This window comes from Mobula birostris, chromosome 4, assembly GCF_030028105.1.
Source record: "Mobula birostris isolate sMobBir1 chromosome 4, sMobBir1.hap1, whole genome shotgun sequence".
In the NCBI taxonomy this organism is placed as follows: Eukaryota; Metazoa; Chordata; class Chondrichthyes; order Myliobatiformes; family Myliobatidae; genus Mobula; species Mobula birostris.
Window position 1 is genome coordinate 206,397,736 of NC_092373.1, and position 25,927 is coordinate 206,423,662.

Here is a 25,927-nt window from a genome sequence, read left to right on the forward strand (position 1 = left end):
CATCCAAGTCATTAATATATATTGTAAACAACTGGGGTCCCAGCACTGAGCCTTGCGGTACCCCACTAGTCACCGCCTGCCATTCTGAAAAGGTCCCGTTTATTCCCACTCTTTGCTTCCTGTCTGCTAACCAATTCTCCACCCACACCAATACCTTACCCCCAATACCGTGTGCTTTAAGTTTGCACACTAATCTCCTGTGTGGGACCTTGTCAAAAGCCTTTTGAAAATCCAAATATACCACACCCACTGGTTCTCCCCTATCCACTCTACTAGTTACATCCTCAAAAAATTCTATGAGATTCATCAGACATGATTTTCCTTTCACAAATCCATGCTGACTTTGTCCGATGATTTCACCGCTTTCCAAATGTGCTGTTATCACATCCTTGATAACTGACTCCAGCAGTTTCCCCACCACCGACGTTAGGCTAACCAGTCTATAATTCCCCGGTTTCTCTCTCCCTCCTTTTTTAAAAAGTGGAGTTACATTAGCCACCCTCCAATCCTCAGGAACTAGTCCAGAATCTAACGAGTTTTGAAAAATTATCACTAATGCATCCACTATTTCTTCGGCTACTTCCTTAAGCACTCTAGGATGCAGACCATCTGGCCCTGGGGATTTATCTGCCTTCAATCCTTTCAATTTACCTAACACCACTTCCCTACTAACATGTATTTCGCTCAGTTCCTCCATCTCACTGGACCCTCTGTCCCCTACTATTTCTGGAAGATGTCCTCCTTAGTGAAGACAGAACCAAAGTAATTATTCAATTGGTCTGCCATGTCCTTGCTCCCCATAATCAATTCACCTGTTTCTGTCTGCAGGGGACCTACATTTGTCTTTACCAGTCTTTTTCTTTTCACATATCTATAAAAGCTTTTACAGTCCGTTTTTATGTTCCCTGCCAGTTTTCTCTCATAATCTTTTTTCCCCTTCCTAATTAAGCCCTTTGTCCTCCTCTGCTGAACTCTGAATTTCTCCCAGTCCTCAGGTGAGCCACTTTCTCTGGCTAATTTGTATGCTTCTTCTTTGGAATTGATACTATCCCTAATTTCTCTTGTCAGCCACGGGTGCACTACCTTCCTTGATTTATTCTTTTGCCAAACTGGGATGAACAATTGTTGTAGTTCATCCATGCAACCTTTAAATGCTTGCCATTGCATATCCACCGTCAATCCTTTAAGTGTCATTTGCCAGTCTATCTTAGCTAATTCACGTCTCATACCTTCAAAGTTACCCCTCTTTAAGTTCAGAACCTTTGTTTCTGAATTAACTATGTCACTCTCCATCTTAATGAAGAATTCCACCATATTATGGTCACTCTTACCCAAGGGGCCTCTCACGACAAGATTGCTAATTAACCCTTCCCCATTGCTCAAAACCCAGTCCAGAATAGCCTGCTCTCTAGTTGGTTCCTCGACATGTTGGTTCAAAAAACCATCCCGCATACATTCCAAGAAATCCTCTTCCTCAGCACCTTTACCAATTTGGTTCACCCAATCTACATGTAGATTGAAGTCACCCATTATAACTGCTGTTCCTTTATTGCACATATTTCTAATTTCCTGTTTAATACCATCTCCAACCTCACTACTACTGTTAGGTGGCCTGTACACAACTCCCACCAGCATCTTCTGCCCCTTAGTGTTACGCAGCTCTACCCATATCGATTCCACATCTTCCCGGCTTATGTCCTTCCTTTCTATTGCATTAATCTCTTCTTTAAACAGCAACGCCACCCCACCTCCCCTTCCTTCATGTCTATCCCTCCTGAATATTGAATATCCCTGAACGTTGAGCTCCCATCCCTGGTCACCCTGGAGCCATGTCTCTGTGATCCCAACTATATCATAATCATTAATAACAATCTGCACTTTCAATTCATCCACCTTATTACGAATGCTCCTTGCATTGACACACAAAGCCTTCAGGCGCTCTTTTACAACTCTCTTAGCCCTTATACAATTATGCTGAAAAGTAGCCCTTTTTAATGCTTGCCCTGGATTTGTCGGCCTGCCACTTATACTTTTCTCCTTAGTTCTTTTTGCTTCTACCCTCACTTTACACCCCTGTCTCTCTGCACTGGTTCCCATCCCCCTGTTGTGAACTAACCTCTTCACGCCTAGCCTCTTTAATTTGATTCCCACCCCCCAGCCGCTCTAGTTTAAAGTCAGTGTGAGGTGGTACACTTTGGAAGGACAAACTCCAAGGCAGAGTACAAAGTAAATGGCAGGATACTTGGTAGTGTGGAGGAGCAGAGAGATCTCGGGGTACATGTCCACAGATCCCTGAAAGTTGCCTCACAGGTGGATAGGGTAGTTAAGAAAACTTATGGGGTGTTAGCTTTCATAAGTCGAGGGATAGAGTTTAAGAGTCGCGATATAGTGATGCAGCTCTATAAAACTCTGGTTAGGCCACACTTGGAGTACTGTGTCCAGTTCTGGTCACCTCACTATAGGAAGGATGTGGAAGCATTGGAAAGGGTACAGAGGAGATTTACCAGGATGCTGCCTGGTTTAGAATGTATGCATTATGATCAGAGATTAAGGGAGCTAGGGCTTTACTCTTTGGAGAGAAGGAGGATGAGAGGAGACATGATAGAGGTGTACAAGATAATAAGAGGAATAGATAGAGTGGATAGCCAGTGCCTCTTCCCCAGGGAACCACTGCTCAACACAAGAGGACATGGCTTTAAGGTAAGGGGTGGGAAGTTCAAGGGGGATATTAGAGGAAGGTTTTTTACTCAGAGAGTGGTTGATGCGTGGAATGCACTGCCTGAGTCAGTGGTGGAGGCAGATACACTAGTGAAGTTTAAGAGACTACTAGACAGATATATGGAGGAATCTAAGGTGGGGGCTTATATGGGAGGCAGAGTTTGAGGGTTGGCACAACATTGTGGGCCGAAGGGCCTGTACTGTGCTGTACTATTCTATGTTCTGGCCACCACTAGCTGGTTCAAAGGGCAGGAAGGCATTCCTAGCACACGCTGAGCATAAAGAGCACAGCAAAGCACATCGGTCATCATGGTCATCCTCTGTATCCTGACCTGCTTCCAGTCATCTTGACTGTTGCCTTGCCACTGGATCCAGATAGACTAGGACGAGAAAATGAGGTTGACGACCTGCGCAACTCTCCCTCACTTTGATCAAACTCAGGTACAAGTCATGGCATCCAAAACAAACACACCCACCCAAGGATGTCAGTGGTCCTGATCGCTTGTGATGGACACACACCTACATTCCAAATTAAAACCCTCCCCCATGGGCCATACCTATCCTGAAAGTTAAGGAGTTGTGGTCGCTGTTCCCATACAGTTCATCGACTGAAAGGTCAGTCACCTGGCCAGGGTCATTACCCAACACCACATCCAGTAAAGCCACTCCTCTCTTCCGACGTCTACATGTTGTTTTAAGAAACTCTGCTGGATACAATTAAATTCTGTCCCATCTAAACACTTTGCACTAAGAAGGTCCCAGTTCATATCAGGGAAGTTTGAAATTCCCTTACGACAACAACCCTATGGTTTTTTAAAAACACATTTCCTTAATCTGATTACACATTTATTCCTCAATGTGCCAATGAATATTAGGGAATCTGCTGTACAATCCCAGTATGATTGCAGCCTTCCTATTCCTGAGTTCCACCCAAATGGACTCCGTGTCTGACCCTCCACTCTGTCTCCGAGTGTAGCTGTGACATTGTCCCTGATTAGTCCTGCACCCCCCCCCCCAATTTACCTCCTCTACCTTTTCTAAAGCTTCAAAATCCTGATACATTATTCCTGCCCCTCTCTCAACTAAGTTTCTGTAATGGCCACAAAATCATACTTCCATGTATTGATCCATGCTCCAAGTTCATCACCTTCACCCATAATACTCCAGCAATAAAATACACACATTTCAAACTATCCAATCCATCAAACATACGTGAGGGGATCCAGGAGTGCCCCTATTAACTGTTTGAAGAGAGACAGAGACATTCATCATTGATGGTTTGTTTTAAAAAGAGAGAGAGAGGCGAAGATTGACGGTTGGACTGTCACTTTAAGGCACTGGAAGTAACTTTGGATTTCTACTGGGTTGGGTTTGGAGACAGCACCGAGCAGCTCGAAAGTTGCTATGGTGACCGACAGCACATCACTGATGTTACTTTCAAGGACAGGTTGCCTGCTCACATTCCTTTACAGACAAAGGAAGGAGGGACTCTTTGAATGACAGGTGATGCTCAGCCTGGCGAGATAAATGGGGCGTCAGATGATACAGACCTCAGACACATGATCGGGACACTGAATCAGCATTGTTGTGCCCGCAGAGAAAGTGGGTTTTGGAGGATCGATCAGGAGGATTGATCCAAGTGCTCTGCCAGTGAAAATTCAAAGGCACGACCGGTGGGGAGTTGTCCATGTGTCCGACCCTGGCCTGGGTAGACAGCTCAACCACACCGAAGTACAGTCCCCTTTGTTATTAAAGTCACAGTTGGTGACTTGTAAAGGATTTTGGAGGACGACGAGAAGATCGACGGCAACAGCTCACCTGAAGACGCAACTCACACTCTCTCCATCACTACTCATCTAAATACCACGAACTGAACTGAACTTTACTCAACATCGTAAGACTGTATCTTTTTACCCCTAAACTTAAAGCTTGGTTTTTCATACATATTTTTCCACACTTACTCATTTACATATAATTCTTGCTAACCTGTTTGATTTATCTTCACTTAGTTTACTGTATTGCGTAGTTATTAATAAATATTTAGTTATTAGCAATACAAGACTCCAAAGTTGTTTCTATTTCTGCCGGTTTCTTTACTCCCATCACGGAGTACCTGACACATAAAACATAGAAAATCTACGGCACATTACAGGCTCTTCGACTCACAATGTTGTGCTGACCATGTAACCTACCCTAGAAACTGCCTAGAATTTCCCTACCGCATAGCCCTCTATTTCTCTAAGCTCCATGTACCTATCTAAGAGTCTCTTAAACCCTGTTGTATCTGCCTCTATCACCATCACTGGCAGTGCATTCCACACACTCACGATTCTCTGTGTGAAAAGTTGTCACAGGGGCTTTCCCACTCCACTCACCACTGTGGGTTAGTCTGACACTCTGTCCCACAGCCATGTGTTGTCACCGATGACTGTCATGGCCTCACATTGGTCAGGATCGACCATGGACGTTGTGTCCTCGCTGTCTAGGTCAATATTCAAGTATGGCAAGTACGATATGGAGAGCACTGCCCACACAGCTGACACCGATACAATTTGGCACCAGCAGTGTCGCAGGAGTTACCAGTCAGCTGCGAACTCGACATAGGACTGCCTTAGTGTCTCCAGCTCCACATTTTCCCTTAGGGGTTACTCTGTAGCCTTCCTGTTGAGTGGTATAGTGGAGGCTTGAAATCAGATCTTTCCTTCTCCTAGACGAGATGCCAACCACAGCTGATGAGCCCTATCTGCCCGGAGGTGCAGTCACCACAGTGAAGGCAACCTCACTCACGCACCACACTCCCCATGTCTTCGTACCTGCCTTGGATAGGCATCACTTCTCCCCACTCCACCCCCTTGCATGCCTCTGCCCAGAGGGTTTGGTATCAAAGTTAAAAGTACATTTATTATAAGTAGATACATGTTACCATACGCTACTTTGAGCATAATTTGTCATTTACAGGAAAAATTAAATACAATAGAATCTATGAAAATCCATGCAAAAACAAAGACTGACAAACAACCAATGTGCAAAAAAATTAATACCAAGAACACAAGTCATGAAGAGTGTTTGAGTCTGTAGGTTGTGGAATCAGTTTGGAGTGGAGATGAGTGAAGTTATCTACATTGGTTCAGGAGCCTGTAGGATAGTGACTGTTCCTGAAGCTGGTGGTGTGGGGTCCAAGGGGCTTCTACACCTTCTCCCCAGTGGTAGTCGTGAGAGGAGAACACGGTGTCAACGGTGAGGGCCCTTGATGATGGAAGCTGTTTCCTTGTGCCAGTGCTTGTAAATGTGCTGAGTGGTGGGAGGACTTTGCCCTTGTGACGGACTGGGCTGTATCCACCACCTTCTCTTTCTGAACGTTGGTGCTGCCATGCCAAGCTGTGATGGAACCAGAAAGGATAGCCTCCACTGTGCATCCAAAGGTTTGTCAAAGATTTTTGGTGACATGCTGAGCTTATGCAAATTTCTAAGAAATTGGAGGCCTTTATGTGTTGGTCCCAGGACAAACCCTCCCATAGGATGACACAGAAAAGGCCCTTTGGTCATGATACTGTGCTGACTCTTTAATCCACTCCAAGATCAATCTAATCCTTCTCTCCAACATAACCCTCCATTCTTCTATCATCCATGCGCCTACCCAAGTCCTTAATAGAAACATAGAAAATAGGTGGAGTAGGCCATTCGGCCCTTCGAGCCTGCACTGCCATTCAGTATGATCATGGCTGATCATCCAACTCAGAACCCTGTACCTGCCTTCCCTCCATACCCCCCGATCCCTTTAGCCACAAGGGCCATATCTAACTCCCTCTTAAATATAGCCAATGAACTGGCCTCAACTGTTTCCTGTGGCAGAGAATTCCACAGATTCACCACTCTCTGTGTGAAGAAGTTTTTCCTCATCTCGGTCCTAAAAGGCTTCCCCTTTATCCTCAAACTGTGACCCCTCGTTCTGAACTTCCCCAACATCAGGAACAATCTTCCTGCATCTAGCCTGTCCAATCCCTTTAGGATTTTATACATTTCAATAAGATCCCCCCTCAATCTTCTAAATTCCAACGAGTATAAGCCTAGTTGATTCAGTCTTTCATCATATGAAAGTCCTGCCATCCCAGGAATCAATCTGGTGAACCTTCTTTGCACTCCCATCAATCTGGTGTAATGTGTCCCTAATGTGTCTCCCTCTATCACCAACTCCAAAACCAAGGAATTTAAAGCTTCTGACCCCTCCACCTTCGTTCTCCTAATGAGATGCCCCCCGCTCTACCTGCACCCCCCATTCAGCTCCCCCCATTACACAATCCAACCAGAGGTACAGCACACCAGAGGAAACCACAGAGACTGGAGGGGTAGCTTGGTCCCAGTTACCAGCACGACCTCCTCTCTGAACGGGCCAAGGCTGGACGGCGGTTACCACCGGACCTATCAGGTGCCCCAGCCAGACTCCCCTCGTCACTCATTCCCAATGGATCTGCAGATCGTAATTGCTCTTCGCGGCCTCCTTCACGAAGCGGTCATAGTGCCGCCGGTGGATGTGCTGGCAGTACCGGAGGTCCAGTGTGGACATTTCATTGTCCGCAGCCATGAGCTGCCCGATGGTGGAGCTAGAAACCACGCTGTGAGCCAGACTCAGCTCGGTCAGCTGTGCCAGGGAGCCGGGGCGCTCCAGCACCGGCTGGAAAACCCGGTCCAGAGACACAGGGATGTTGACCAGCGACAGTCTGCCAAGCTGAGGAGAGCCGGTCAGCACAGAGATCAGAGCCGACTGCAGGGAGAGCTGTGAACTGCGAGGCAAGGAGGCAGCAGTCAATGGGGAGTCTGCAAGCCTCACACTGAAGTCTTTTAAATGGAGGAATGTCCAGCTGGCAGAAGGCAGGTCGGCCTCAGCCTCAGCCTCCTGCTGGGCCTCAGCCTCCTCATCGATTGGCACACATTTCAATGTTCCCGTAGGGGGGTGAAGCTCAGCCTGGAAAACCCGGAGATTGGGGCAGAGTCGCAGGACATCCCCAAGGGAAGATTCAAGCTGGAAGTTGATGAGAGAGAGGAGACGAAGGCGAGAGCCGAACTGGGCAAGGAATGGGGTTACATCCCCCAGCAGCCTCTCCTGAAACCCTTCGCATTCCAGCGCCAGTCGGCTCAGCCGTTCCCAGGACCCCAGGTGCCACAATTCCTGCAGACCACCATCACAGGCCACCACCACCTCCTCCACTGCTCTGCACGTCGACGTCAGGGCGCAAAGGCTGTGGCCAGAGGCAACCTCCAGCCTCCTGAGGGACAGTGAGGCAGGGCTCCCAGCCTGCACCCCACACCGGGCCAACTCAGCCAAGCCCGGGAAGCCCCCAGTCCGGAGGAAGTCTCGCCCCTTCTCAAAGTGCTGCTGGCAAATGAGGGTTAGTGCCTCGGGGAGGTGTGGGTTGGCAACGTACTCCAGCCCGGGCAGGGCCAGCAGGAGGAAGGCCAGGGCCGAGGCATAGTCAGAGGGCGAGGGCAAGGGTGAGGTGTCCTCAGCCAGCAACCTGCGCAGCCGGAGGAGGCGGAAGGCGGCCCGCGCCCTGTCGTACACCAGCTGCAGTAGGTCCAGCGGTGTCACCTCCCGGCACCGCGACACGTCCAGCTCCTGCAGGTCCCCACAGCCTTGCCCCACTGCCAGCAAAACCCGGCCGTTGCACTGCGTCCCCGAAAGCATCAGCCTGCGGAGGCGTGGCAGGCACTCGACGAGATCCACCAGCGCATGGGGCTGTATCCTGCTGCATCCGTGCAAATCCAGAGATGTCAGACCCTGGAGAAATCAGGTCAGGGCATTAAATCAGACTGGCTTTGTACATCACGTGAGCATCAAAACAAGGTAGATCTCATATCCTGAACAGTACGGTGCACTAAACAGATAATTGTCACGTGTACATTGAAAAACATAGTAAAATGCATTGTTTCGTGTCAATGACCAACACAGTCCAAAGATGTGCTAGGGGCAACCCACAGGTGTCACCATGATTCATGCCCCCAACTTACAAACCCTAAACTGTATGTCTTCGGAACGTGAAAGAAAGCTGGAGGACGCGAAGGAAACCCATGCGGTCACTGAGAGAGCGTAAAATCCCCTTACAGATAGTGGTATCGAACTGAACCTTGGAATGAAAACTTTACTTTAGATTTCACCTGTGAGAGGGGATCTTGGCATTTGTGGGGGCAGGAAAAAAAAAAAAAAGGCTCATATGGTTGAACATGTCGACATTAAGAGGATGTGCTAGAACATTTGAAAAACACTGGGCTAGCTAAGTCCCAGGAAACTATTCAGGATATACCCCAAGTTACTATGCGAAGCAAGGGAAGAGATTGCTGGACTATTGGCGACCGGAGCAGTACCAGATGATGGAGGGTTGTTCCTTTGTTCAAGAAAGGCAAATACAGACTGGTGAGCCTTACTTCAGTGGTGGTCAAACTACTTGAAGGGATTCTTAGAGATGGGATTTACAAGCATTTAAAGAAGCAGAGTCTGGTTAGGGACAGTCAGGATGGTCATGCCTCACAAGCCTGATTGAGTATTTTGGGGATGTGACCAAACAGATTTATGAAGGTAGAGCAGTAGACGTGGTGGTGTTTATGGATTTGATAAGGTTCCCCATGGTAGTCACATTCAGAATGTTTGGAGGCATGGGATCCAGGGAAACCTGGCTGTGTGGATACAGAACTGGCTTCCCCATGGAAGGTAGAGGATGGTTGTAGGTGGAGAGTTCCGGAATTTTTTTTAAGAAGTTACTTGGATAAGGAAGTGGAAAGTTGGATAGTACATTTGCAGATGACACAAGGGTCCATGAAGGTGTTAATGGCGTAGAAGGTTATTGTGTTAATAGTGTAGAAGGTTATTGTAGGTTACAATGAACATTATCAGGACACAGAGCTGGGTTGAGAAGTGGCAGATGGAGCTCAACTTGGAAAAATGTGAAGTGTTTCACTTTGGAAAGTCAAACTTCAAGGGAAGACAGGCTGTTGGTAGAATTTTTGACAGTATGAAGAGCATTTGATGGCTCTGGACCTGTATTCACTGGAATTTAGAAGAATGAGGGGTGACATTGAAACCTATTGAATGGTGAAAAGCCTCAATAGAATGGATGTGGAGAGGATGCTTCCTAGGGTGGAAGTGTCTAAGAGCAGAGGGCACAGCCCCAGAATACAGTGAGGTCCTTTTAGAACGGAGACAAGGAGAAATTTCTTTAGCCAGAGAGTGGTGAATCTGTGGAATCTTTGCCAGAGCCATGAAGGCAAAGTCTTTATGTATATTTAAGGCAGAGGTTGATAGATTCTTCATTGGTCAGGGCATGAAGGGATATGGGGAGAAGGCAGGAGATTGGGGCTGAGAGAAAAAAAAAAGATCAGCTATGATGAAATGGTGGAACAGACTCGATTGGCCAAATGGCTCAATTATGCTCCTAAGTCTTATGGAAGAACAAGAGGGATCTTGGGCATCCACGTCCATCAATCACTCAACTTTGCATTGCAAGTTGATAGGGTGGTTAAGAAGGTGAATAGTGTGTTGGCCTTCATTAGACTGGGATTGTGATCAGGAGCCACAAGGTTACAACTCTATAAAAACTGTGGTTAGACCGCATTTAGAGTATTGTGTTCAGTTCTAGTTGCTCTTTACAGGAAGGATGTAGAAGCTTTAGAGAGGGTGCAGAGGAGATTTACTAGGACGCTGCCAGGATTAGAGAGCATGTCTTATGAGGATGGGTTGAGCGAGCTGCGGCTTTTTTCTTTGGAGAGAAGGAGGATGCAAGTTGGCTTGACAGAGGTGTACAAAGTAAGGGGCAGACATTGAGTTGTCAGGCAGAGACTTTATCCTAATACGAGGCGATTTGAGGGGGATACCCAGAGTAGGATTTTACACAGAGAGCTCGGTGTGTGGACTGTGCTGCCAAGAGGTACAGGCAGATACATTAGGGATATTTAAGAAACTCAAATACACAGACGATGATAAAAAAAAACATGGGTGGAAAGTGTTAGGTTGATCTTGGAGTTGGTAAAATCTTGCTCAACATTGTAGGTCGAGGGGCCTGTACTGTGCTGTGCTGTTCTGTGTTCTATAAGAGCAGATAGCAGGGTTACCTGGCACCGCGCACTGATAATCCAGCTGATGGTGTTATTGACCAGCCCAGAGCAGCTCCTCAGGCTCAGCTCCAACAGGTGGGGCACCAACAGCAGGTGAAGGAAAGCTCGGGTCAGCCGGCGAGTCTTGCCCAACAGCTGCAGCAGATCCTGGACGAGGTCGGAGGCTGATGGCCGAGAATGAGACACGTCAGGGGTGGACAGACACAGAGGGGTCCGGGCCACAGCGTTAACACCTGGCGGGGATGAGGGTAGAGGGCCACGGTACAGACAAACGCAGGGCTGTGGGAGACACAGACGGCTGTAGAGGCCAAGTCATTGGCTATATTTAAAGTGGAGGCTGATACATTCTTGGGCGTCACTGGTTACAGGAAGAAGGCAGGAGAATAGGGTTGAGAGGGATAATATATCAGCCCAGGTGGAATGGCAAAGTAGACTTGCTGGGCCAATTGCTCCTATGTCTTATGGAAACCAGTCACTAAGTGCTCCACAAATACCCTGCTCCCCACCATCAGTTTTCAGCAGCACCTCCAGTCTCGGGTATCACAGACTGCTGGAGGAGCTTAACAGGTCAGGCAGCACCTATGGAGGGAATAAACAGCCATTGTTCCAGGATGAGACCCTTTATCAGGACTGGAAAGGGATGAGGAGAATCCAGAATAAGGTGGTGAATGGAAGGAAAAGAGCACGTACAGGCAGGTGATAGGTGAGACCAGGTGAGAGGGCAGGTGGGAGGTCAAGGAAGAACATGGACAAGTTCAGCACAGTATAGGCCCTTTGGCCCATAATGTTGTGCCAACCTTATTAGCTACCCCAAGATCAATCTAACGCTTCCCTCCTATACAGCCCTCCATTTTTCTATCATCCATGAGCCCATCGAAGAGTTTCTTAAATGCCCGTAACGTATCTGCCTCAAACACCACCTCTGGCAGGGTGTTCCACACACCTACCATTCTCCGTGTAATATACTCATCTTCAAACATCCCCCTTATACTTCCCTCCAATCACCTTAAAACAATGTCCCCTCATATTAGCCATCTCCACCCTAGGAAAAGCCTCTGGCTGTCCACTCGATCTATCAACTTAGACATGTCTATCAAGTCACCGTTTGTCATCCTTCGCTCCAAAGAGAAAATCCTAGCTTGCTCAACCTGTCCTCATAAGATGTGCTCTCTAATCCTGGTAAATCTCCCTTGCACCCTCGCTAAAACTTCTATATCCTTCCTGTAATGAGGTGACCAGAACTGAACACAAAGTGTGGTCTAACTGGGGTTTAAATGGCACTGAGATACAGGAACAGAATTAGGCCGCTTAGGCCCGCTGAGTCTGCTCCACAATTTCATCATGGCCGATGCAATTTTCCTCTCAGCTTCAATCTCCCGCCTTCTCTCTGTGTCCTTCAAATCGAGAACCTATCAACCTCTGCCCTAAATATACATAAAGACTTGGCCTCCCCACCCACCTGGGGGAACAAATTCCACAGATTCACCACTCAGACGAAATAAATTCCTCATCTGTTCTAAAAGGATGCCCCTCTATCCTGAGGCCCTGTCCTCTGGTCCCAGACTTTCCCCACCAGAAGAAACATCCCCTCCACCTCCTCTCTATCAAGGCCTTTCACCATTCAACAGGTTTCGATTAGATCACCCCCCATTCTTCTGAATTCCAGTGAATACGGGCCCAGAGCCATCAAATGCTCTTCATACAACAAGCCATTCAATCCTGGAATCATCTGAATCTTCTCCAGTTTCAACACATCCTTTCTAAAATAAGGAGCCCAAAACTGCTCACAGTACTCCAAGTGAGGCCTCACCAGTGCTTTATAAAGTCACAACATTATATCCTTGCATTTATATTCTAGTCCTCTAGAAATGAATGCTAACATTGCATCTGCCTTTCTCGGTGACTCAACTTGCAAATTAACCTTTAGGGAATCCTGCAGAAGGACTCCCAAGTCCCTTTGCACCTCAGATTTTTGAACTTTCTCACCGTTTAGAAAATAGTCAACCCTTTTATTTCTTCCGTCGAAGTGCAGGACCATACAATTCCCGACACTGTATTCCATCTGCCATTTCTTTGCCCATTCTCCCAATCTGTCCAAGTTCTTCTGTAGCCTCTCTACTTCCTCAAAACTACCTGCCCCTCCATCTAGCTTTGTATCATCTGCAAACTTTGCAACAAAACCATCAATTTGGCATCCAAATCATTGATACGTAACATAAAAAGAAGCGGCCTGTGGAATACCACTAGTCACAGGCAGCCAACCAGAAAAGGCTCCCTTTATTCCCACTCTTAGTCCCCCACCAATCAGCCACTGCTTTGTCCATGCTAGGATCATTCTTGTAATACCATGGGCTCATAACTTGTTGAGCAGCCTCATATGTGGTACCTTGTAAAAGTCATCTGAAAATCCAAGTACACAACATCAACCAATTCTCCTTTGTCTATCCTGATCGCTATTTCTTCAAAGAATACCAACAGATTTGTCGCAAGATTTTCTCTTGAGGAAACTATGCTGACTGTGGCCTATTTTATCATGTGCCTCCAAGTACCCCAAAACCACATCCTTAACAATCAACTCCACATCTTCCCACCACTGAGGACAGACTAACTGGCCTATAAATTTCCTTTCTCTGCCTCTCTCCCTTCTTGAAGAGTGGAGTGACATTTGCAATTTTCCAGTCTTCTGGAACCATTCCAGAATCTAGTGATTCTTGAAAGATCATTACTAATGCCTCCACTATTTCTACAGACACCTTCTTCAGAAACCCGGGATAGACACCGTCTGGTCCAGGTGACTTACCTGCCTTCAGACATTTCAGTTTCCCAAAAACCTTCTCCCTAGTAATGGCAACTTCACACACTTCTACCCTCTGACATTCTTGAAATTTCACCATACTGCTAATGTCTTCCATGGTGAAGACTGATGCAAAATACTTATTCAGTTTGTCCATCATTTCCTTGTCCACCATTACCACCTCTCCAGTATCATTTTCCAGCAGTCCAATATCCACTCTCGTCTCTCTTCTACACTTTATGTATCTGAAGAAACTTTTGGTATCCTCTTTAATATTATTGGCTAGCTTACTTTTGTATTCCATCTTTTCTTCCTTAATGACTTTAGCTGCTTTCTGTTGGTATTTAAAAGCTTCCCAGTCTACTAACATCCTACTAATTTTTGCTCTATTATATGCCCTCTCTGTGTCTTTTACCTTGGCTTCAACTTCTCTTGTTAGCCACAGTTGTGAGACCTTCATCTTCAGAAAACTTCTTCCTCTTTGAGATGTACAGTTACAAGAAAAAGTTTGTGAACCCTTTGTAATTACCTGGTTTTCTGCAATAATTACTCATAAAATGTGGTCTGACCTTCATCCACATCACAATAATAGAGAAACATAATCTGCCTATACTAATAACTCACAAACAATTGTACTTCTCATCAATACAGAGTAACCATTTAAACAATCACAGTCTAGTTTCAAAAAAGTATGTGAACCTCTGGGGTAATGCCTTCTACAATGGGTAGGTGTTCTAGCCAATGAAACATAGAAAACCTACAGCACAATACAGGATCTTCAGCCCATAATGCTGTGCTAAACATATAGCTACTTTAGGGATCACCTATGTTTACCCATAGCCCTCTATTTTCCTAAGTTCCACGTACTTATCCGGGTATCTCCTAAAAGACCCTATCGTATCCACCTACATCACCATCGCTGGAAGCCCATTCCACGCACTCACCACTCTCTGCATAAAAACTTACCCCTGACATCTCCTCTGTACCTACTTCCAAGCACCTTAAAACTGTGCCCTCTCGTGTTAGCCATTTCAGCCCTGGGAAAAAGTCTCTGACTATCCAGATGATCAATGCCTCTCATCATCTTATACACCTCTATCAGGTCACATCTCATCCTCCATCACTCCAAGGAGAAAAGGCCAAGTTCACTCAACCACACCACTGGTCACCGACCTCCATGCAGAATATGACCTGTCTACAGCTACTCTTTGCCTTCTGGGGGCAAGTCAGTTCTGGATCCACAAAGCAATGTCCCCTTGGATCCCATGCCTCCTTACTTTCTCAATAAGCCTCGCATGGGGTACCTTATCAAATGCCTTGCTGAAATCTATAAACACAACATCTACTGTTCTACCTTCATCAACGTGCTTAGTCACATCCTCAAAAAATTCAATCAGGCTCGTAAAACACAACCTGTCTGCGTCAAGCCATGCTGACTATTCCTAATCGTCTGATGAGGGGTGATTGATAAGTTTGAAACCTAAGGTAGAAGGAGTCAATTTTAGAAAACTTAGCACATTTATTTTTCCTACATTTACACACTTAGTCCAGCGGTCGTGGAGCATATGGATCCCTTCTTTGTAGAAGTCCGCATCTTGGACCTCCAAAAGTGGTCCACAGCAGGGGTGATTGACAAGTTCATGGCCTAAGGTAGAAGGAGATGAGTTATTAACTTCAAACTTTCTGCATTTTCACTCAAGAGTTGAACTGCAAGTGCATGTAATGAAAGCTGTATAACTCATCTCCTTCTACCTTAGGCCACAAACTTATCAATCACCCCTGCTGTGTACCACCTGGAGGTCCAAGACGCTCTCGTTACATGCACGTGCAGTTCAACTCTGAGTGATTACACAGAAAGTTTGAAGTTAATAACTCAGCTCCTTCTACCTTAGGCCACAAACTTATCAATCACCCCTGCTATGGACCACTTCCACAAAGAAGGGATCCGTATGCTCCACGACCGCTGAACTAAGTGTGTACATGTAGCAGGGGACTATGTTCAAAAATAAATGTGCCAGGTTTTCTAAAATTGAATCCTTCTACCTTAGGCCACACACTTATCAACCACCCCTCGTATGCCTCTCCAAATATTCATAAATCCTGCCTCCCAGGACTTTTTCCACCAAGTTATCAACCACTGAAGCAAGACTCACTAGTTTATAATTTCCTGGGCCATCTCTACTCCCTTTCTTAAATAAGAGAACAACATTTGCAATCCTCCAATCCTCTGGAACCTCTCCTGTCCCCATTGATGATGCAAAGATCATTGCCAGAGGCTCAGCAGTCTCCACCCTCACCTCCCACAGTAGCCTGGGGTACATCCCATCCGGTCCCGGTGACTTATCCAACTTGATGCTTTCCAAAAGCTCCAGCACATCTTCTTTCTTGATGTCTATATGCTCAAGCTTTTCAATCCACTGTAAGTCATCCCTACAATTGCCAAGATCCTTTTCCATAGTGAATACTGAAGCAAAGTACTCATTAAGTATCTCTGCTATCTCCTCCAGTTCCATACACACTTTTGACTGTCACACTTGATTGGTCGTATTCTCTCACATCTGATGAGATGAGATTGGAGGTGTGGGCTATAGAGGTGCCCTGTCCTATGAAAAAAGACGCACAAAGTCAGGTTACTGACAGAGCACCATGCCTCAATCAAAGCAATGTTCAGAGGACTTTAGAAGAAGAATTGTAGAGTCGCAGGGAGCTGGAAAAGGCTACAAAAGCATTTCTGAAGTCCTGAGTGCTCGTCGTGCACAGTAAGAGAAATTGCCTACAAATGGAGGAAATTCAATAGTTAACTTTTCTTAGGCTTCCAGCTGGATACCTGTACCTTTTCAATTTTCATCAGGGACAATGTCTGGGCATGTCTAGTCCAGTGGTATTTATACACCTGTCACTTATCCCTCCTGATTGGATGAGGACTAAACAATTCCAGTTCTTACTTAGAGCGAGACCTTCACCTTTGTTAAAAGTTCTTGTTCTCTGGTTTTATTTCAAAAGGCTTCATTCACCAGGCAGTTGTAAAATCTATTGGCGCTGCAGTTTGGGCTGTCGAAGTCAATCCTATGGCCATTGCGAATGCAGTGTTCTGCTACTGCCAATTTCTCGCAGTAACCAAACGGATACATCTCCTGTACTCCTCGATGCAGGTTTCCACCATGCGTTCCGTCTGACCGACATACGCTGCTCCGTACTCACAGGAAATCCTGTAAACAACAGCCGTCCTAAGTCCCAGGTCACCTTTGACCCACATAAACTGGGATTTGAGCTTCCTTATGGGTTTGTGGGTGGCACTAATCCGGTGTTTCTTCAGGATCCTGGTGATCCTTCAGAAACTGTGGAAGTATAGGCCGACAGGAAACGCAACAACAAGGAGGAACCTGCACTACCGCCTGTCTTCCTGAAATGTCTGGTTTCTGGAAGGATCGCCAGGATCCTGAGGAAATACCAAATTAATACCGTGCACAAGCTGTGATATATGTGGGGAAAGCACTAGATCTTTTTTCAGTATTGTTGCTGTTCTCCCTAGGGGTGGGCATCCTGCAAAGACCACGTCAGAGCACAATGTGCAATGCTGAAGGTGAAAAAGACCTGAGGAAATCTCTAGAACTTGCTGAAGTCTCTGTTTATAACCATATAACAATTACAGCACGGAAACAGGCCATCTCAGCCCTTCTAGTCCATGCTGAACTCTTACCCTCACCTCGTCCCACAGACCTGCACTCAGCCCATAACCCTCCATTCCTTTCCTGTCCTGTCCTATTTAACTTTAAATGACAATATCGAACCTGCCTCAACCACTTCTGCTGGAAGCTCGTTCCACACAGCTACCACTCTTTGAGTAAAGAAGTTCCCCCTCGTGTTACCCCTAAACTTTTGCCCTTTAACTCTCAACCCATGTCCTCTTGTTTGAATCTCCCCCACTCTCAATGGAAAAAGCCTATCCACATCAACTCTATCTATCCCCCTCATAATTTTAAATACCTCTATCAAGTCCCCCGTCAACCTTCTATGCTCCAAAGAATAAAGACCCAACTTGTTCAACCTTTCTCTGTAACTTGGGTGATGAAACCAAGGTAATATTCTAGTCAATCTTCTCTGTACTCTCTCTATTTTGTTGACATCTTTCCTATAATTCGGTGACCAAAACTGCACACAATACTCCAAATTTGGCCTCACCAATGCCTTGTACAATTTCAACATTACATCCCAACTGCTATACTCAATGCTCTGATTTATAAAGGCCAGCATACCAAACGCTTTCTTCACCACCCTATCCACATGAGATTCCACCTTCAGGGGACTATGCACCATTATTCCTAGATCCCTCTGTTCTACTGCATTCTTCAATGCCCTACCATTTACCATGTATGTCCTATTTTGATTAGTCCTACCAAAATGTAGCACCTCACATTTATCAGCATTAAATTCCATCTGCCATCTTTCAGCCCACTCTTCCAACTGGCCCAAATCTCTCTGCAAGCCCTGAAAACCTACTTCATTATCTACAACTCCACCTATCTTAGTATCATCTGCATACCTACTCATCCAATTTACCACCCCATCATCCAGATCATTAATATATATGACAAACAACATTGGACCCAGTACAGACCCCTGAGGCACACCACTAGTCACCGACCTCCAATCTGACACACAGTTATCCACCACCACTCTCTGGCCTCTCCCATCCAGCCACTGCTGAATCCATTTTACTACTTCAATATTAATACCTAACGACTGAACCTTTCTAACTAACCTTCTGTGTGGAACCTTGGCAAAGGCCTTACTGAAGTCTATATAGACAACATCCGTCGCTTTACCCTCGTCAACTTTCCTAGTAACCTCTTCAAAAAATTCCATAAGATTTGTCAAACATGAACTTCCACACACAAATTCAAGCAACACCACATCAAAGTTGCTGGTGAACGCAGCAGGCCAGGGCAGCATCTCTAGGAAGAGGTACAGTCGACGTTTCAGGCCGAGACCCTTCGTCAGGACTAACTGAAGGAAGAGCTAGTAAGAGATTTGAAAGTGGGAGGGGGAGGGGGAGGGGGAGGGGTAGATCCAAAATGATAGGAGAAGACAGGAGGGGGAGGGATGGAGCCAAGAGCTGGACAGGTGATTGGCAAAAGGGATATGAGAGGATCATAGGACAGGAGACCTAGGGAGAAAAAGGGGGAGGGGGGAAACCCCAGAGGATGGGCAAGGGGTATATTCAGAGGGACAGATGGAGAAAAAGGAGAGAGAGAGAAAGAATGTGTATATATAAATAATGGATGGGGTACGAGGGGGAGGTGGGGCAGGAGAAGCTTGAGAAATCAATGTTCATGCCATCAGGTTGGAGGCTACTCAGATGGAATATAAGGTGTTGTTCCTCCAACCTGAATGTGGCTTCATCTTTACAGTAGAGGAGGCCGTGGATAGACAAATCAGAATGGGAATGGGACATGGAATTAAAATGTGTGGCCACCGGGAGATCCTGCTTTCTCTGGCGGCCAGAGCGTAGGTGTTTAGCGAAACGATCACCTCATTTACTCCATGCTGCCTATATTTATTGTATATATTGCTCTTTTTCCGAACCAAGTTTCCAATATCCCTTGAAAATAATGGCTCTCTCAAACTTTTAACCTTTCCTTTCAACCTAACAGGAACATAGAGATTCTGTACTCTCAAAATTTCACCTTTAAATGACCTCCATTTCTCTATTACATCCTTCCCATAAAACAATTTGTCCCCATCCACTCCTTCTAAATCCTTTCGATCTCCTCAAAGTTAGCCTTTCTCCAATCAAAAGTCTCAACCCTGGGTCCAGACCTTCTCCATAATTATATTGAAACTAATAGAATTGTGATCATTGGACCCGAAGTGCTCCCCAATACAAACCTCCGTCACCTGACCTATCTCATTCCCTAACAGGAGATCCAACACTGCCCCTTCTCTAGTTGGTACCTCTATGTATTGCTACAAAAAACTATCCTGCACACATTTTACAAACTCCAAACCATCCAGCCCTTTTACAGTATGGGCTTCCCAGTCTATGTGTGGAAAATTAAAATCTCCCACAATGACAGCCTTGTGCTTACTACAAATATCTGCTATCTCCTTACAAATTTGCTCCTCCAATTCTCGCTCCCCATTTGGTGGGGTCTATAATACACCCCCATAAGTGTTTCTACACCTTTCCCATTCCTCAATTCCACCCAAATAGCCTCCCTAGACGAGCCCGCTAATCTATCCTGCCAGAGCACCGCTGTAATATTTTCTCTAACAAGCAATGCAACACCTCCCCATCTTGTCCCTCCGATTCTATCATACCTGAAGCAATTAAATCCAGGAATATTTAGTTGCCAATCACACCCCTCCTGTAACCATGTTTCACTAATAGCTACCACATCATACTTCCAGGTTATCAATCCATGCTTTAAGTTCATCCATCTTTCTTACAATGCTCCTAGCATTAAAATCAATGCATTTAAGAAATTTTCCACTTCTAACTCTCTGCTTATCACTAACGGTGCAAACAACTTTACTATTTTCTTTATCTTCCTTCTCCCCTATATCTGTTCCCACACTCTGGTTCCCCTTCCCCCTTGTATCTAGTTTAAACCCACCGGAGCCTCGCTAGCAAAACTACCTGCAAGAATATTTGTCCCCCTCCAGTTCAGATGTAAACCGTCCCACTCCCACCTTCCCTGGAAAACTGCCCAATTATCTATAAATCCCAAGCCCTCCCTCCTGCACCATGTCTTCAGCCACGTGTTGATCTGCGCTACCTTACTATTTCTAAACCTGCCTGCACGTGGCACTGGTAGCAATCCTGAGATTGTTATCCTGGAGGTCTTGTCCTTTAACTTGGCTCCTAACTCCCTAAACTCACCTTTCAGGACCTCCTCACTCTTCCTACCCACATCATTGGTGCCCACATGGACCACAACATCTGGCTGCCTACCCTCCCTCTTGAGAATACCGAGAACTCGACCCGAGATATCGTGAACCTTGGCACAAGGGAGGCAACAGACCATCCGGGAATCTCGATCTCTTCCACAGAACCTCTCATCTGTCCCCCTAACTATCGAATCCCCTGTCACTACAGCTCTCCTCTTTTCCCTCCTTCCCTTTTAAATTGAGGGTCCCATCTCGGTGCCAGAGACGCAACCACTGCAACTTGTCCCTGGTAGGTCGTCTCCATCAACAGTATCCAAAACAATGTACTTATTATTGATGGGAACAGCCACAGGGGTGCTCTGCTCATTCTGTCTATTCCTCTTCCCTCTCCTGACAGTCACCCAGCTACCTGTCTCCTGACTCTTAGAGGTGACTATCTCTCTGTAACTCCTCTCTATTTCTGCCTCTGCCTCACGAATGATCTGAAGTTCGTCCAGCTCCAGTTCCCTAACTCGGTTTGTCAGGAGCTGCAGCTGGATGCACCTTTTACAGGTGTAGTCATCAGGTACAATTGTGCTCGCCCTGACTTCCCACACCCTGCAAACGGAGCACTCAACTGCCCTAACTGCTGCCTCCATTACCTACTGTTAAGGTAATTAGATTTATTGAAGTAACTTACCCAGCCTTACCTCACTGGGAGTGAAGCTCTTCCTCAGCCTCTGCTTGCCGAAGCCTCGGGAGCCAAAGCCTTCCTACTCTGTCTCCCACTACTCCGTCGCCCACTCCATTAATCTGCTCTCTTTTAACCACTCCTGCTGCCTCACAGTCCAATTTACACTCGCTTGTGCAGTCGTGCCCCGTTCAACTGCCGAAGAAATGATCCACTTCCACAAACTGCTCTCTTTTAACCACTCCCGCTGCCTCACGGTCCAACTTACACGCGCTTACACAGTTGTGCCCCGTTCAACTGCCGAAGAAAGTGTGTCCACTGTAAGAAAAATACTGAACAAGAATGGTGTTCGTGGAAGGACACCATGGAGGAAACCATTGATCTCAAAAAGAAAACATTGCTGCATGTCTCAAGCTTGCAAAAGGTCCACCTAGATGTTTCACAGCCCTGCAGGGTCAATGTTCTGTGGACAGAAAAGACAAGAGTTGAACTTTTTGGCAGAAAAAGATTTGGAGGAAAAAGGGCACTGCACACCAACACCAAAACCTCATCCCAACCGCGAAGCACGGTGGAAGGAGCATCATGGTTTGGGGCTGCTTTGCTGCCTCAGGGCCTGGACAGCTTGCAATCATTGAGGGAACAATTAATTCAAAATTGTATCAAGACATTTTGCGGGGGAATATCAGGGTAGTGGTCCATCACCTGAAGTGTAATAGAAGTTGGATGATGCAACAAGACAATGATCTGAAACACAAAAGTAAATCAACAACAGAATGATTTAAAAAGAAAATTTGTATTTTGGAATGGCGAAGTCAGAGTCCAGACCTTAACCCAATTGAGATGCTGTGGCCTGACCTGAAGAGGGCTGTTCATACAAGGCATCCCAGAAATATCCATGAACTGAAACAGTTTTGTATGCAGGAATGGTCTAAAATTCCACCTCACCATTGTGCAAGTCTGATCCGCGACTCCAGGAAACGAATGGTGGAGGTTATTGCTGGTAAAGAAGGCTCGTTCGGTTATTAAATACAAGGGTTCACATACTTCTTCCAGCCTGGATTGTGAACGATTAAACAACGTTCGATTAAAGACACGAAAAATACAGTTAGAAACACAGAAATTCCACAGCACAATATAGACCCTTTGGCCCACAAAGCTGTGCCGAACATGTACTTACTTTAGAAATTACCTAGGGTTACCTATCGCCTTCTAGTTTTCTAAGCTCCATGTACCTATCCAGGAGCCTCTTTAAAAGACCCTATCGTATCCGCCTCCACCACTGTTGCCGGCAGCCCATTCTACGCACTCACCACTCTCTGAGTAAAAAACTTATCCCCGACATCTCCTCTGTACCTACTTCCAAGCACCTTAAAACTGTGCCCTGAAATTGTTTGTGTGTTATTAGTTTAGGCAGATTGGGTTTGTCTATTACTGTGACTTAGATGAAGACCAGAACACATTTTATAAGTAATTAGTGCAAAAACACAAGTAACTGCAAAGGGTTCACAAACTTTTTCTTGCAACTGTAGATAACCTATGCCTTCCAAATTGCTTTCAGAAATTCCAGCCATTGCTACTCTGCTGTCATCTCTGCCAGTGTTTTTCCCAATCAGTTTTCACCAGCTCCCCTCTCATGCCTCTGTAATTCCATTTATTCAACTGTAATTCTAATGCATCTTACTTTAGCTTCTCCTTCTCAAATTTCAGGGGGAATTGGATCATATAATGATCACTTTCCCCCAAGGGTTCTTTTACCTTAAGCTCTAATCAATTCTGGTTCATTGCACAACACCCAGTCCAGAATAGCTGATCCTCTAGCGGGCTCAACCACAAGCTGCTCTAAACAAACATCTTGTAGGAACTCTACAGATTCCCTCTCCTGGTATCCAAAGCCAACCTGATTTTCCCAAATTGCCTGCTTATTGAAATCCCCCATGACTATTGTAACTTTGTTCTTTTGGCATGCATTTTGAATTGACTTTATTTCTTACATCCTTCACATACATGAGGAGTAAAAATCTTTACATTGCATTTCCATCTGAATGTGCAGTGTGCAAATTATAGTCAAACGTAATTAATAGTATGTACACTAAAATATACAACAGAACAGTCAATATAGCTTAGAAATACAGTTGTGTCAGTGTGAATTAATCAGTCTGATGGCCTGGTGGAAGAAGCTGTCTCAGAGCCTGTTGGTCCTGGCTTTAATGCTGTGGTACCGTTTCCCGGATGGTAGCAGCTGGAATGGTTACTGTACTATTATGATCTCCTGTTGTAATTTGTAGGCCACATCCTTACTACAGTATATGACCCCCATTAGGGTCTTTTTACCCTTGCAGATCCCTAGCTCTACCCAAGACGATTCAACACTTTCCCAGCGCATATCACCTCTTTCTAATGATTTGACACTTTTTTTTTAAACCAACAAAACCACGCCAATGCCCTCAGCCTACCTGCCTGTTCTTTCGATACAATATGATCCTTGGACGTTAAGCTCCCAGCTAGAATCTTCTTTCAGCCATGATTCAGTGATGCCTACAACATCATACCTTCCGATTATTAACTGTGCTACAAGTTCATCGACCTTATTCCACACACTGCATGCATTCAAATATAACACCATTAGTCCTGTATTCCCCCTTTTTAATTTTGTCCACCTCTTACATTGAACCCTTTCAATGAAGCTGGGAGGTGATAGGTGGAAGAGGTAAAGGCTGAAGAAGGAATCTGATAGGAGAGGAGAGTGGATCATGGGAGAAAGGGAAGGAGGAGGTGAAACAGATGGAGGTGATGGGTGAGAAGAGAAGGGGTGGGAGGGGAACCAGAATGGGGAATGGAAAAAAGATTTTGAGAAATCGATGTTCATGCATTCAGGTTAGAAGCTCGCATAACTGGGAGAATAAAAATAACATACCATTGTTATGTTATTTTCAGCATTTTTACCCTGAAATGCTCTACCTTCCTCCTGAGCATACATCCCTTGCTTAAGTCCTAGTCTACAACTCTATTCCAAGTATACTTTTAATCTTAAAACACTGAGCTCCTTATGAGATTACTGTCTGTAAATCGCTCTATCTTCGTGGATCCTTACAAGAGGCAAATCTTTGTGTGTTCCTGATCAGATTTTAGGGTTTTGGAGAGGTTGGGAATGGGGGTTTAAGTGGGACAGTAAGAAGGAGAAGGTGCCTTTACCCAGGTCGTTGAATGGTCCCACAAGGTAAAGGAAGTGGTACTCGCTCAGGTAATTGTCCGTGTAGTCCTTGGCCCACACATCCTTCATATTAGCTGCCATATTCCTGAGGCACAAGTGCTTCAGGCTCTGCGGCCTCTGCCTCCTTGGCATAACGTGGCTTCACACCTGCTCCAGGTACCTGAAAGATGAAGATAACCTTCACTTGTCACAGAAACATGTACATTGAAACAGAGTGATATGTGTTGTTTGACCCAGGGATGTGCTGGGGACAGCCCACAAGTGTTACCACACATTCTGGGGACAACTCAGCATGTCTGCAAACAACAGCAAATCAAGCCCAATTTCTCCAGCCCTCCCACCCACACTTACACATCATCCTCCAACCCCAGGACTGGCCACATTGGCATCCAGCCTCCAGTGGACTCGGACACTAGGCCACCATCTTCCCCAGCAGACTCTTGGCAGCACCCTCGAGCCTCCTCTTCCAGACTTCAATCAACATTTTGACCTTTGATCGTTGGTTTCAAACCCAGGACTCGCTGATGACAAAGAATGAGAACTCCAGGCCTCAAACTTTGGACTCACTGATGATGGGACCTCGAACGTTAGACCTTAAACTTCAGTCTTCTCGACTTAGGGGGTCACAACCGTTCCTGCATCCTGCCCAATCACAGAATCTGCCAATGACTCACTGACCCGGTGAGGAGGTGGGTAACCAGCCTGTGTTCTTGTAGGTCTGCGTTCATAAACATTGCACATTGAAGTACAAAAACATTCCATGAAATGTGGCATGGCGTCAATGACCACAGTGAGAGTCTGGGGCAGCCCACCAGTGTCACCACACTTGCAATGCCACCATGGTATGCCTATTACTTACAACAACCTAACCTGTATGTGGGAGGAAATGAAAGCTTCACAGTCACAGGATGAATGGAGAGAGCCCTTACAGAAGTGACCGTAATTGAACCCTGATCTTAAAGGTGTACCACAAGATCATAAGATATAGGAGCAGGAGTAGGCTATTCATCCCATTGAGTCTGCTCCACCGTTCAATCATGGGCTGATCCAATTCTTCCAGTCGTCCCCACTCCCGTCTTCTCCCCATGCCTTTCGATGCCCTGGCTAATCAAGAACTTATCTATCTCTGCCTTAAATACTCCCAATGACTTGGCCTCCACAGCCGCTCGTGGCAACAAATTCCACAGATTTACCACCCTCTGACTAAAGTAATTTCTCTGCATCTCTGTTCTAAATGGATGTCCTTCAATCCTGAAGTTGTGCTCTCTTGTTCTAGACTCCCCTACCATGGGAAATAACTTTGTCATATCTAATCTGTTCAGGCCTTTAACATTTGGAATGTTTCTATGAGATCCCCCCCTCATTCTCCTGAACTCCAGGGAATACAGCCCAAGAGCTGCCAGATGTTCCTCATTCAGTACTCCTTTTATTCCTGGAATCATTCTCGTGAATCTTCTCTGAACCCTCTCCAATGTCAGTATATCCTTTCTAAAATAAGGAGCCCAAAACTGCACACAATACTCCAAGTGTGGTCTTACAA

The 25,927-nt window shown here is 45.8% G+C and overlaps 1 protein-coding gene across 2 annotated transcripts in view; it reads right to left on the reverse strand.

Moving 5' to 3' along the window:
- Positions 1–1,236: 1,236 nt before the first annotated feature.
- Positions 1,237–25,927, reverse strand: part of LOC140196908 (uncharacterized) — a 30,372-nt gene continuing 5,681 nt past the window's right edge. For both annotated transcript variants that reach the window (XM_072256836.1, XM_072256835.1), the window contains exons 2-4: positions 24,369–24,547; positions 10,819–10,985; positions 1,237–8,494 (exon numbers count right to left, since the gene is read on the reverse strand). In XM_072256836.1, coding sequence (XP_072112937.1) covers positions 7,172–8,494; positions 10,819–10,985; positions 24,369–24,519 — 1,641 coding nt within the window. In that variant the 5' untranslated portion in view covers positions 24,520–24,547 and the 3' untranslated portion in view covers positions 1,237–7,171. The remainder of the gene's footprint in view (positions 8,495–10,818; positions 10,986–24,368; positions 24,548–25,927) is intronic.